At 44.1% G+C, this 14,620-nt stretch overlaps 1 protein-coding gene across 1 annotated transcript in view; it reads right to left on the bottom strand.

Annotated features, from left to right (window-relative positions):
* DHTKD1 (dehydrogenase E1 and transketolase domain containing 1) overlaps positions 1 to 12,731 on the bottom strand; it is a 56,176-nt gene extending 43,445 nt beyond the window's left edge. The window contains exon 1 of the mRNA XM_044226934.1: positions 12,480 to 12,731. Within this exon, the coding sequence (XP_044082869.1) occupies positions 12,480 to 12,636 (157 nt within the window). The 5' untranslated portion in view covers positions 12,637 to 12,731. The remainder of the gene's footprint in view (positions 1 to 12,479) is intronic.
* Between the last annotated feature and the right edge of the window lie 1,889 nt (positions 12,732 to 14,620).

The raw sequence follows: 14,620 nt of genomic DNA, 5'->3' as shown, positions 1-14,620 counted from the left end.
GATCCCCTCCCCTCTGCACCTCTATGCATATCCTACATCCGCCACCCCCACCCCCCCACCCCCCCCACCCCGCAATCTGTTTTCTCTCAAACCCTCTTACCATTGTTCTGGTTTCTTCTGGGGACCCAATCCCATATCCCTTCCCTCTGCCCTCCCAATTGTGACCTTTGGAATTCTGCTCCATGATTAACAAACCTCTCTGCATTCTTACCCTCTTCTTTAAACATTCCTTATACCCCTGTCCTAACTGGAACCTGCTTCCCCCCACCAGAGGACAGGGGGAGGTGAAGTTACTCATCCCACATCCACCCCTCAGGTATTGAAGGTGGGAGTCAAAGCCTCCTTGTGCCTCAAGGACAATCCCCTATCCTTATTACATTCCCCAACTGTTAGGGTTCTGACTCTGCAAACCCCCAATCTTTTGAGGGACATGCCATAGTATTTTCAACTAATCTCCATTTGCTAATAGCCATTACAAAACAATGTTATAGGAGAAGCTTAAGGGAAAAGTGTCAGTACATGTAGATAAAAAAAGACTATAAACAGTATACATAGCATGAGCCTGCTCTTCGTTAAAATGTGTATAGTACATAATGCATATTTCAGCATGTAGTCTATAGTCTATATAGCATAATAATAGTATTAATATACTTCACATATATGTATATGTGTATACATATTTCATATATGTCAAGGAAATGGACCAAAAACTTAGGGATTATCCCATATTAAAATTCCTGATTTTTGGTTTTTCCTTATCATATTTGCTGAGTTTTCCACAATGAACATATATAGAGCTCTTTAAATTGTACCCATTTAACTGACTTGTTGCCTCTTGTACTCTGAAAGCTTTTTTTTTTTTTTAAGGCTTTATTTATTTATTTTGACAGAGACAGAGAGAGAGAGAGCACAAGCAGGGGAGAGCAGCAGGCAGAGAGAGAAGGAGAAGTAGGCTCTCCGCTGAGCAGGGAGTTGGATGTGGGGCTTGATCCCAGGACCCTGAGACCATAACCAGAGCCGAAGGCAGACACTTAACTGACCAAGCCAGCCAGGCGCCCCTGAAAGCTTTTGATAAGCAGGTTTTCTCCAGTGCGCCTGGCACACCTGTCCCCACCCATGGACTTCATGCTTGTACGAATTGGTTCTATTTGTTCCTATGGCTGTTGCTTTGGGCAAAAGTAAAATATTAGGGGGAAAATCATAAAAATCTAGACAGACATTGTATTCAGATTACTTCCATAAGTTCTCTTAATTTTAAAGATTTGCAAATATAAAAACAAAAATAAACATACTTGTTAAAATACTTAAAACATCTCTCCTTTCTTTACCATACTCCTTGCATTAATAACCTTTTTTGAAATTAACTTACATGAAGTTAACAGGTTCTAGCTTCAAATGCACTGGATGAAAGTGTTTCACCTGTATTATTTTTTTTTCACCTGTATTATTTTTGTAGCAAATGAGAGCATGGCAACTGAATACATATATTTCTCATAAAAATAACTTCCTAGCACTGTACAAATAAACCAAGAGATTACTGTAAAAGAAATAAATGTCTTAGGGACGGAGTGATGGGAAACCATCCCAGGTTGTGTGTGTGTGTGTGTGTGTGTGTGACACAGACATGTGCACACAAGGGAGATGATCAATAAAAGGAATAAATGTGTAAAAAAAAAAAAGAAAGAAATGTCTTTATGTTGGGCAAAGAACTTAGTCCTCAGGATATCTATAGAAGTTCAGAAGAATGTAATTTGATGTTTAAATCCTCAAGAAGCCAGAGAGAAGAGGGAAAACAAGAGCACATATATACAACACCTCTTCAAAACGAAAGGGAAGATATTGAAGGCAGGTTTCTGGCTCAAGAGACTGGCACACAGTAGATGCTCAAAAAACATTTGTTATGAACTGAATGAAGTCCTAAGAGTCAGCATATCATAAAAGTCACAGAACCCTTGTGATGAAAGTTTTCCGGAGCTCTCAACCTTGCAGTGCTAGAACTGCTGTGGATCCTTATTCCTTACTTCGAGGCCCTCTTTTCTGAGAACTGCATCCCCCCATTTCAGGAAGTGGGTTCCTGAGGCCAAGTCTACCTCATGCCCTCCTGCCTCCCTCCCAATTAACAGATTCCCGGGACACAATAGTTGGGTGGGTCCGATTTAATCTTTCCAGGATTTATGATTTGGGATTGGAAGATACGGGTGGTTCACTAGGCCTGTTTGTGCAAACAACATGGTTTATGCTGAATACTTGCTTTCCTTCTGGAAGTCTGGAATCTGGGCACATGCAGAGGATGCTTACATGAACATCTGCCAATAAAAACCCTGGGTGCCGAATTTCTGATCGACTTCCAGGTTAGCTACGTCACACGTCTATTACTGTGTGGTGCTGCTCAAAGAGGAGTGCATTCTGCATCAGCCCTCACGGGGGAGAGAACATCAGAAAGCCCACACAAAGGCGCCTCCAGAAATGCCTTGTCCTGTGCTTTTTCCCATTATGATCCCACTGTGTATCCTTATTACATCACTGTGATAAATCTGAACCGAGAGTAGAACTATTAGGCTGAATGCCCTAAGTCTTTCTGGTGAATCTCTAAATGTGGGGGTGGTCTCAAGGACACCCAACACACAATATGGGTGGCAAAGGAGTGAGTACATTAACAGGTATGCCTTGTAGGCCCACCCACAGCCTTTGCCAATTATCCCAGAGTTAGTTCTGGTCTTCTTCCTCCCCTCCCCCAACAGAGTCTTGGTTACTACACATACCCTTTGGTTCTGGGAGATACCCTTGTATCTTTCAAATAAAGTCCCCTCTTTGGGTTAGATAGCCACAACTGGTTTCTGTTGATTGGGACCAAAAGAACCTTAGCTAAAAGGGGTGTGAAAAAAAGAATAATGACAGGGATATCTACATCAATGACTTTATTCTCCCCATAAGCAAGCACAGTGGGGGCGCTAAAGAGTTTGATTTTCAGGAAGAAAGGGTTCATATTAACTATCATGAAGTACACAGGCAGATAAACTAAACTTAGTCCTTAACCTTAAAGTCAGTAGAGTTCTTTCTCATCATCTGGTCATAAATAGCCTCCCCCCAAAATATCTAGATCAGATCCAATAATCTTCCACTCAAGGCAGCATATGCTTATAGCAAGTGGGAACGTTGGATAAAACGACTGAAGACTCCAAGAAAGAGAATTTCGTAATTGAAGTCCCTCTGAACCCCAGGAAAATGTGACGGCTGCCTCCCAGCTTCAGCTCAGGAATGTTGTAGATAACCACATTAAAACCATAAGTACCAGAATATTGTATTCTGTACAGCAAACTCAGACTAGGTCTGCAACTGAGTTCATTTTATACCATACTCTCTCGTTCCATCTCAAACACAATATGTTTATTAGATAAATTTATTTTGCCATATATTTCTTTCTTAAAAGGAAATAAAAAAACAGATTAAACAAAAAACCCTTGTTCTGGTCCTTTCTGGTTTTTTCCCAATCCTTTCCTAAAGTAAGGGTCACTGATTGATAGTAAATGGTAGTAAAAACTAACTTTACAAAAAAAAAGATTGTATTTATTTATTTGATAGAGAGCATACACACATGTACATACAGGGGTGTGCACATGTGTGCACGGGTGGGGGAGGGGCAGAGGAGGAAGAGAAGGAGACTCCTTGCCTACCAAGAAAGTCTAATGTGGGGCTTAATCCCAGGACCCTGGGTTCATGACCTGAGGTGAAGGCAGATGCTTAACCGACTGAGCCACACAGGCACCCCGAGAACTAACTTTTGCTACACATTGTGTTCAGTGTTTCACACATAGCATCTTAACTCTTACAACCCTGAAATAGGTATCCTTAGCTGCAGAAGAGTAAACTGAGGCTCAAAGAGGTTAAGTGACTTGCAAAATGTCACATAAAAAGTAGAATTCGAACTCAAGCATATTTGACTTCCACCCAGTCTTTTATCCATTACACTACAACAAAAAGTGAAAAAGGGAAGTCCAGAGCCTACAGAGAGAGGGATGAGAGAACTGGACATCATTGAGACATTTAAAAAAAAAAAGTAAAAGAGCTAATGTCATTAGCCTTTTTTGGTCTACATTTGTACTCCAGAATTATGGAGAATTTTCAAACTCTCTAATGCAATAAGATTTTCTTCAACTGCTTTTCCCATAACTCCAGTAAAGGCTCCCATTATTTCTAATATGCAACATACTCACAACCTCACTCCAACTCTTAAAGCTCAATGCCAAAGTCAGTAACTACTCAATGCTGTTTGGAATCCTCCCATCTTCTGCTCATTCCTAAATTCCTCCATTTTTTGTAATCCAAACCTTCCATCATTAAATTTATACTCATGAATCAGCACTCTTCCATTTTCAACGGGGATTGTTGTTAAATAAATTCAAGCTTACCCAAACTGAGGTTTACAGAGGTTAAAGTACAAGCTGTTACTAATAGCCAGATACAAAGAACACTCACCACAGGTCAAATTTTAACTGGTGAAACCACTGCCATCTAAGAGGTTACTAGAAGCAAATTCAATACCTCCTTAAAGCCTCCATGTAATAGAAGACTTAGCAAATGATGCAGTCATCCTACGCAGGCACGGATTTTCAGCCAGGATAAATATTTGAAGAAGGAAGGCTGATGACGGAAGGGCAAAGAGGAAAAAGGAGGCACCATAACTTTGGTCATACGTCCTCCCATTTCACCACGTCACCCTTGACTTCAGGGGGGCCTTTCCCTTTGATTAAGTCTGTCAACGCCAAAAAGTTGTGTACATGATCCACAACACCAACTCAATCCTTCCTCTCAACCAAGATGGTACCGATGGTACCTTTTAAGACAACTAGCAGGCATTAAGCACTCCTGTTCTAATTCATAGAACTGACCATGAGCACACACTTAAATGGAACTTAAGAAAAAACACAGCAAGTCTTCATTGTGTTCATCAGTAAAAAAGAAATTATTACTTTTTCTAAAACATAGTAATACAATCTATTACCCAATGTATACAGTCCTTCCTTTCTTGATACTTGGTGTGATGGGGGTACATGCAAAATTCAGATGCACTAAATATTACAAATAAATTGCCCATACAGAATCATATTTCCATTTCTCCATAGGATTATATCATTTAATAAGTATTCAGTGAACTGTGGAGCTGAGACAAGGTAAGATAATGTCTTCACCAGGCAGGATCTTACAGTGTGAGAGGATGGTCCCTACACAAATACACACGGTCATAAAATGTTCCGTAGAGTTCAAGAGGTCCCATACTGAGAGCTGAAGGAGCTCAGATTAGGACAGGCTGGAGTTGTCTAGACAGATGTCACAGAGGAGATGGGAATGGAGATGGTAAGAAGTGGAAAGGCATACAGGATAAGGGCTAGAACATGGGGAAATTCATGTTGGAGAAAGGTAAGAAAGAAGGGAGAAGGGCACTGAGTATCTAGCAAAAGAATCTGTATTTTACTCTGAGAGGCAAAGTAGAGCCTTTGGACATCTGAGTTAAGAAAATGACTTGGGTGCCTGCGTGGCTCAGTCATTGGTTGTCTACCTTCGGCTCGGATCATGACCCCAGGGTCCTGGGGTCGAGCCCTGCATGGGGCTCCCTGCTCAGTGGGAAGCCTGCTTCTCCTTCTCCCACTCCCCCTGCTTGTGTTCCCTCTCTCACTGTGTCTCTCTCTAACAAATAAATAAATAAAACCCTTTTAAAAAAAGAAAAGAAAATGACTCAATGAAACCAACGTTTCAGAAAGATTGGACTAAGCCAGACAGGAACTAGGCTATACATTTTAATACCAGTGAGGCCTACCAGTTTTATCTTTTTGAAGTCATGCATCTCTTTGAGAATTCAATGAAAGCTACAGGCTCTTTGCCTCAAAATAGACACACACAGAGTCGTGCAAAGTCTACAGACCCTCTGAAACTTTTTCGTAGAGATCCACGGATCCTTGGATAAGATGACCTGAATTAACTATTTTTGTGCGGCAGATGAGGATTAAAGGCCTGGACTAGGATCCCAATAGTGAAAATAGAAAGAAGGCAAGGCTTTAGGAAACACAGTGCTCAAAATCTGATATTAAGTATGAGCTGAAAAAGTTGAAGGTGGGTTGCTTGCCCTGGATTTTTACAATTTGTGGGTAGCAGAGACTCCCACAACTCCCGACATCCATTTTCCCTTCTCTTTCACAGTAATACATAATTGAACATAAGGCTTCCCAGAGCAAAGATATATGTCCCGGCCTCCAAGGCAGCCAGCTGGCCACTTAACTAAGTTCTGACAAGTGAGAAGGTAGGAGCAGCGATGGTTGCACCTTCTGGGTCTTGTCCTTAAAGGGAGAGGTGTTCTCTTTCCCTTTCCCCTTTCCTCCACCCTGCTGGCCAGACTGTGGATGCAATGGTTAGCCATCCTGGACCAGAGTGGAGAGCAGTATCCATAGGATGATGAAGAAACAACACAGAAGGAGCCTAAATACCCTAAGGCTTTGCAGAGCAAAACCGTCATACCAGCTTGGACCTCTACTCATCTTACTTAAATCACTGTTATTCCAGGTCTCTGACATAGCCCCTGAACTTACCCCATCTAATATACAATCTGGTACCCAAGGTGGGTTGCTATCATAACAGAGCCCAAAATACACATGACATTGGCTTAGCAGTCTGGCAGTAGGTGCCAAGGACTAGATCTTTCAGACTAGAAAGCTAATGGGCACTGTGTTATGCTGTCTGAAAAAACACGTGGGAAACTGTCACCTGTGATATCCTGCAGGCAGACTTATGTCCACAGGGCTGTAGCTTAGTAGTGTGTGATCACTGTTTCTTTTCACTTTCAGGAAAGCCCTGGGAGAAAGATGAGGTCGAGCAGGATCAAACAAGAAGAGATGGAGGGAAATTCAGCTCTGCTAATGGGAGGACTCTATACCTGGAAGGCAGATCCTGGCAAGTTTGGAGAATTAGAAGCACTCAGAAAAGGTGGTTCAGGGTGGGGCAAGAGAAGTGGGGGCACCTGAGTGGCTCAGTCAGTTAACCGAGGGTTTGCCTTTGGTTCAGGTCACGATCCTGGGGTCTTTGGATGGAGCCCCATGTGGGGCTCCCTGCTAAGTGGGAAGTCTGCCTCTCCCTCGGCTCCTCCTCCCACCCCACCCACCCCTTGTTCTCTCTCTCTCTCTCTCTCTCAAATAAACAAATAAAAATCTTAAAAACAAAACAAAACAAAAAACCAGAAAGAAAGGAAAGGGAAGAAAAGGTGTTTCAGAAGAGGCTGCCTTAGCAGGAGGTAGAAAACAGACAAACCCTCCATCAAGTACCTTCTAGAAAGCATTTACTATGAGACAGTGGGAGCCAGCTAAGCCTACAAGGTCCAATAAAGGGTGTTGCCTTCCGCTACTATTTTTAGATGGTCTCAAGGTAAGCACCATTAAGTTTAGGGAGCTAAGTAGGTAGGCACAGAAGCAGTAAATAAAAAACCAGAGGTTTCAGGCTTAAAAAATAGATCTAGATAAGATCTTTGACTGAAGGCAATTTGCTCATGGAATGACCACAGGCAAAAAGACTGCAGCCCTATGACGGTTCTAAAAGAACTGTACTGTTGGGTACCTGAGTGGCTTATGAGCAACTGGCTCTTGATCCCTGCTCAGGTCATGATCTCAGGGTCCTGGGAGGAAATCCTGCATAGGCTCCTCCTCTCCCTCTGACCCTCTCCCCTCACATAAACAAATGAACTTAAAAAAAAAAAGAAGAAGAAGAAAGAAAGAAAGAAAGAAAGAAAGAAAGAAAGAAAGAAAGAAAGAAAGAGAGAAAGAAAACTGTACTGCCAACAAATTCTGGTTCTGGTCATAAAAAACACCTGTAATTGATGACCCGCTAAAGCAATTCTCAGGCTCCTAACCTTACCAAAATAAAGTAGGCTGTGGAAGGTATGCAGCCCCCAAGGAGGGCACACCTCCCATGCCCATGTCGGAGACTTCCACAGAAGACAACGGGTGACAAAGAGAAGGCGAAGCCAGGGGAATGTAGTGAACTTACTACACAGCCACATCCGAGAGCTTTTATCATTCCTCTCCAAGAGGATTTGATAACTGGTTTGAATAGGGCCCTTTGTTGTTCCTCATTCTTTCCTTTTCCAGATGAGAGTTTTCTTTGTATACTGGATGTGTCAGTATGGGGTGTGTGGCAGTTCATAAAACTCCAGAGCAGAAGACACCATCAGCCCGGACAGGGAGGGCTGTACATTCTCTGGAGATAAGGGACTTTGAGATGGATTCAAGGACGGAACAGAGGAGAAAGGAGGTGGAAACATTCTTTGTATGGGAAGAAAAGCTTGGGAGTGCAGTGATTACTAAGTATTTTTCAATATTTTCTCCACAGCGGGCGCCTGGGTGGCTCAGTGGGTTAAGCCGCTGCCTTCGGCTCAGGTCATGATCTCGGGGTCCTGGGATCGAGTCCCACATCGGGCTCTCTGCTCGGCGGGGAGCCTGCTTCCCTCTATCTCCCTCTCTGCCTGCCTCTCTGTCTGCTTGTGATCTCTCTGTCAAATGAATAAATAAGGGGGCTTAAGTGGGTAGGAGAAGAATCCATGAAACAAGATGGGATAGGGAGGGAGACAAACCATAAGTGACTCTTAATCTCACGAAACAAACTGTGGGTTGCTGGGGGGAGGGGGGTTGGGAGAAGGGGGGTAGGGTTATGGACATTGGGGAGGGTATGTGCTTTTGGGTAAATTGGAAGAGGAGGTGAACCATGAGAGACTATGGACTCTGAAAAACAATCTGAGGGGTTTGAAGTGGCAGAGGGGTGGGAGGTTGGGGTACCAGGTGGTGGGTATTATAGAGGGCACGGCTTGCATGGAGTACTGGGTGTGGTGAAAAAATAATGAATACTGTTTTTCTGAAAATAAATAAATTGGAAAAATAATAATAAAAAAAACAATTAAAAAATGAATAAATAAAATCTTTAAAAAAAAATTTTCTCCACAGAATTTTTAGTTGGTACTTGGCCAACCTGAATAAAAATTATGCTTTCCAGGAACGCCTGGGTGGCTCAGTCAGTTAAGTGCCTGTCATGATCGCAGGTCATGATCCCATGGTTCTAGGACTGAGTCCTGCATGGGTTATCCTGCTCAGCAGGGAGCCTGATTTTCTCTCTACCTGCTGCTCCCCTGTTTGCCTGCTTCTGGGTTTTTCTCTCTCTCTCTCTCTCTGACAAATAAATAAATTAAATCTAAAAACAACAACAAAATCGGGAAGAAGGAAAAAAAAAAGGATGCCTCAGAGGCTCAGTCAGTTAAGCATCTGCCTTTGGCTCAGGTCATGATCCCAGGATCCTGGGATCAAGTCCCACTTCAGACTCCTTGCTCAGTGGAGAGCCTGTTTCTCCCTCTGCCTGTTCTACCTGCTGCTCCCCTTAGTTGTGCTCACTCTCACTCACTCTCTCTCTGACAAATAATTATTTTTTAAAAATTGTGCTTTCCAAAAAAAATTTCGCTTTTCAGTCTCCTTTGCAGATACATGCTGACCAAGTTCTGGCCAGAGAGATGCGACTCCAAGTGACAGATCCAAGTCTCCCCGGGCTTTCTCCTACCCAGCCTAGTAGGAGACAGTGATCCACAAACCGAGTCACTGCAAAATAACAGAGTAATTTCTAAAACACAGAGAAGAAAAGCCTGTCAAAGATCTGCGTGCAGTGGTAAGTTTGAAGAAAGTTACAGGGTGGCCTACTTGCCTTTCAGTTTTCAGAAATTCAGAGTAGCTAAAACATAAGAAGAATGAAATTATTGCCCTTAGCAACAAAATTCCTTAACTAGATCTTGTAACTGCAACAATTGTTTCCAGGCACTGATTTCACTCTTGCCTCCCAATACCACAAGAGGCCACCCTTGGCCTGCAGTTCTAACTCAATACCGACCTTTCAAAGGTCATCAAGCACCTCAAAGCACAGCTAATTCATGGGGCGGGGGGGTCTGGTTAAGACGGGGGAGGGAAGGGATTGTATATAAAAATCAACCCCAGAGATATTTTTCAAACACCAGCCCAAAGCTCCCAAGATAATTTGGGTAGTCTTCTAGTTAAAAACCACTGGCCCATGGGGCACCTGGGTGGCTCAGTCGGTTAAGCGTTTGCCTTCAGCTCAGGTCATGATCCCAGGATCCTGGGATTAAGCCCCACATTGGGCTCCCTGCTCAGCAGGAGCCTGCTTCTCCCTCTCCTCCCTGCTTGTGCTCTCTCTTGCTATCTCTGTCACTATCTGCCTGTCTCTCTCAAATAAATAAATAAAAATAAAATCTTAAAACAAAACAAAACACTGGCCCGGTTTTTCCAAGGCAAGTTTTCAGCTGTTGGGCTGTTATTAAGAATCGAACAAAGGGGTGCCTGGCTGGCTCAGTCCATGAGGCATGCAACTCTTAATCATGGGGTTGTAGGTTCGAGCTCTACGTTGCATGTGGAGACTACTTAAAAGTAAAATGCTAAAAAAAAAGAAAAAAAATCAGATAGAGACCCAATTATGAAAGAAAAATCTTAAACAAGATCACAGTAATTGTGCACAGAGCACACACTAATATAATTTTAAATGAAGAAGAGATTGTAAAACATGTCCTACACATACATCCTTTGAGAGTATAACAGTATTTGGCCATAGTTGGTTGTGGACCTTCTGCTAAAGAATCACCTGGGATGCCTGATTAAAAAATCTGTATTTTTGAACCAGATCTCAGACCACTGAGTTAGAACCCTGGGGTGGGAGGATACTTGGGAACTGGCTTTTTTATTTTTTTGTAAGGATTTATTTATTTATTTGAGAGCGAGCGAGCGAGCGAACGAGCATGCCAGGGTAAGGGTAGAGGAAGTAGGACAGAAGCAGACTCCTTGCTGAACTTGGAGTTCCATGCAGGACTCCATCTCATGACCCTGAGTTCCCGACCTAAGTCAAAATCAAGAGTCAGATGCTCAACTGACTGACCCACCAAGGCTCCACAGGAACTGGCCTTTTAAAAATCAATGCCAAGTGATTTGAATACACATACACGTTTGAGAATAACTGACATATAAAGTTCTTGATATTTGGGCACCTGGGTAGCTCAGTCGGTTGGGTGTCTGCCTTCGGCTCAGGTCATGATCCCAGATTCCTGGGATCAAGTCCCACTTCGGGCTCTCTCCTCCACGGAAAGCCTGCTTCTCCCTCTCCCCCTGCCTGCTGTTCTACCTGCTTGTGCTCTCTCTCTGTCAAATAAGTAAATAAAATCTTTTTTTTTTAATTTTTTAAAAATAAAATTCTTGACATTTGATTTGCAAAGTGAAATAAGACAACAGTCTTACCCTCAAGGGATTAACAATCTAGTTGGCCAAATGCTTTCCCTAAAGAAATCTCACTGCATCCAAGAGACAGAAATCAGGTTCACTATAACTGTCCTCTGAGGTCAAGAGCAAAATATCAAGGTTCCAATGTAAACGTAAGATTCAAAGTTTGGGTACTTATATGATTAAGAGGATCTTCATTGTTAACCTGATAAGTGGACTGAAATGATCTTCCTCAAATAATCAGTCTGTATTCATCTTCTACTCTGTGAGGATTAAATATAGACAACTTTGGGACACCTGGGTGGCTCACTCATGAGCTCATGGGTCATGGAGCCCTGGGTGACGGGCTCACGCTCAGGAGGAGATTGCTAGAAGATTCTCTCCCTCAGCTCCTCCCCTCACTCACCGCGGCCAGTGGTGTTCTCTCTCTCTCTCTAATAAATCAATATATTAAAAAAAATAAAACAGACAATTTTTCAGCATAAACTAAATACTCAAAATGGGTCTCCTGCACATGAGCATGCAAAGATAGGTCTCAATAACCGATATTCACGTCTCCTAATTCACTAAAACCACCAGCAACATACTTCTAAATTCAGAAAGGAGTTTAAAACTCTGAAATTAAAATAAGAGGCTAGTTAGGTCAGGGAGACAGATAATGAATACCATGCTGTGGTCCAGATCACCAACTAACTTGCCCTCTTCAACCCTCGCTATACAGTTGTGATCCCCACACATTCTGCTCACACGAGCCTTAGAGATGGCTCTGGAAATGTCTTCCTTGAGTAAATTCGAGCAGCTGGGAGATCTCAGAACTCTTCTATTCCTGCAACCCCGCCTTCGAAAAGAGCTAAGTTTCTAGAAGTTTACATCCAAGGCATAGAAAGGCCAAGACCTCACAAAACCAGTCAGAACACGAACTCTGGTAAGATCACCCAAGCGTGGATCCAATTACGAGACCTCGACCTCAAGATTCCCCAGCAAGGAGGCTGGACAATGACCCTGACACCACCACCCACGCCTGCCTTCCTTGGCCTCCTCACCTCCCCTTACTCCCCACCCGCCCGAGCACACTTTGCAGACCCCAGAAGCCCGACCTCCCCCGTAACAGCACCCCACTTCAGGCCTGTCGGGGAGGCCCCCTTTTTCCCCTGCATCTACGATCCCGGCCCTATCCCAGACCTGGAGGGCCCGCCAGGCCGCCCCGGAGCTCCCGGCTCTCGGGCTTCCTCGGCCGGTAGCCATAGACGCCCTTCTCCGTCTGGTAACCGCGCCGGAGGAGGAGCGGAGGGGCTCGGCAGAAGCCTCGTCTTGCTGCTGCCACAGTGGCCGTGGCCATGTCCCGCCCGGACCCCTGAGTCGCAAGACGAGGGGCAGCCGCCGGGAGAACGAAGGGTCGCCCCTGGGCCTCCTGGAACCTGTGCAGTGGCCCAGCGGGAAGCGGGAGGCGGGAGCCCCACCCCGAGACAACGCCCCCGCGCCTGATTGGCCAGAGGCCGGCCCCTGGCAGCCAATCCAGGCCAGCGGCCGGCGGGGCGGAGCCTCGCCCGGGGATGCGGCGGGACTCCTGAGGTCCTGGAGGCTGAGCGAAGCAGGCAGTGCCGAGCCCAGCGTCTTCTGCTTTCCCGTACAAAACTCGTTATCTCTGTATGTTCTAAGGACTCCCGCCCAGAGTATTCACCCACCGCCCCTCTGCTGGAAGCCCCAGACCACAACCGTACGGACACGAAATAGGTTTCGATACCGAAGGGGAAAATCAGCTACAGGATGCAAAAAAAAAAAAAAGTAGTGGGATGGGGACCAAGGGACGCAAGAAAGAAAGGTCATATGAAGGAGCCAGAAAATCAATATCGTTTCTTTTTTTCTTAAGAAACAATTTGGAAGAAAGTAGAAAATAGGAGAGGAGGAGCCTGTAAGAAGGGGATAAAATAAAAGTGAAAAGAAATTGGGCATGGAAGATTTCAGGCATCGTGGAGATACTGAGATTCTCCGTTGGTTTATCTCTCACAGAATTTCCCAAACTATTTTATTCTACGACTCACCCTTAACTTTGCCAGTGGGGTGGGAGATGGAAGGGGTCTGAATCCCTCCCTCGTCAGTCATCCCATCATTCCAGTCTGCCATGCAACAGTACCCCATACTCCCAAGAACGTTACACGTACGGGCCCAAGAGATAGCTCTCCACCTCACTCCCTCAAGCCCCACGCCCTCAGAGCACTTTGCTAGGTTCCAAGGATTAGTAAGATACAGGATCTGCCCTTAATCAGTTCCCAGTCCAGTTGCAGACTGAACTCAACACACAGTATGAGAGATCCTTGGACAGAGAGGCGTATGCCCTGCAAACATAGGCAATGGGGGTAGAGTACGAAGAGGTGTGTCAGGGGAACCTCCAAGTGGAAAGGACACTAGAACAGAATCTTCAGGGATGAAGTAGGTTATGGTGATTATGATTTTTTTTTAAATTTTAACACAAAAGAGTCCAGAACACGTTTGAAAGATGTTCCAAAGTACTAAATCAAAAATACGGAAGGGAAGAATAAGCCAAGAGTATGAAGTCCCTGCAGAGATGGGAAGCGATGGGCTCCACAGATGATGCTAGAAAGAAGAGATGCATCTTCCATTGTTTTAGGTGGAAATAAGAGAAGATTGGTGCAAAAGCAATCAGAGTTGTAGAGGCAATGGTAAAATTTTGAGGGAATTTCTTCTGTGTGAAGTATGAGGCTATAATTTGCCCCCAAAAGAATTATCTGAGAAGGTGCTGGGGAGTGGGGAGGTGAGTCAGAGTTCAAAAGGTGGGAACAGTAGGAAACTGTCACTGAGGAAAGTAGTAAAATGTGAAAGATTGTCCTAAAGTTTTGCGTGCCACCCAGTTGAGGCTGGTGACCATGAATAGAAAGAGATACCAATTTCTGCTCTTTTGTGATTTTCTTCATTAGTGCTCAGCTGGCTTGGCAAAGAGAAGGTGGGAAGGATGATGACTGGATCCACTCATGGCTGTAATTTTTCCAGGCAGATGTGATATAATGGCCAAGACACAAAGACGTTCGAGATACTAGTTGGCAAACAATTGAAATTAAAAACAGACAAACAAAAAAAATGGACTCTATGCTAGGGAAAAAAGGCTAAAGATATATGAATGGGCTCAAAAAAGAAGGGAAGTGCCAGTGGGTTGTGAATTCCAATGAGGCTGAAGAATAGGTAAACTCAGGGTGCCTGAGAAGCTGAGCTAGAACAGAAGATCGTAGAAAGACAGTGGGGTATTTGAAGTGGCTCTTTCTGCCATTGGTCCTGTCCCTGTGCTTTAATAAAAACACCTTTTTGTG

This window comes from Neovison vison, chromosome 12, assembly GCF_020171115.1.
Source record: "Neovison vison isolate M4711 chromosome 12, ASM_NN_V1, whole genome shotgun sequence".
Classification (NCBI taxonomy): domain Eukaryota; kingdom Metazoa; phylum Chordata; class Mammalia; order Carnivora; family Mustelidae; genus Neogale; species Neogale vison.
This window is presented reverse-complemented; position numbering and strand designations above follow the sequence as displayed.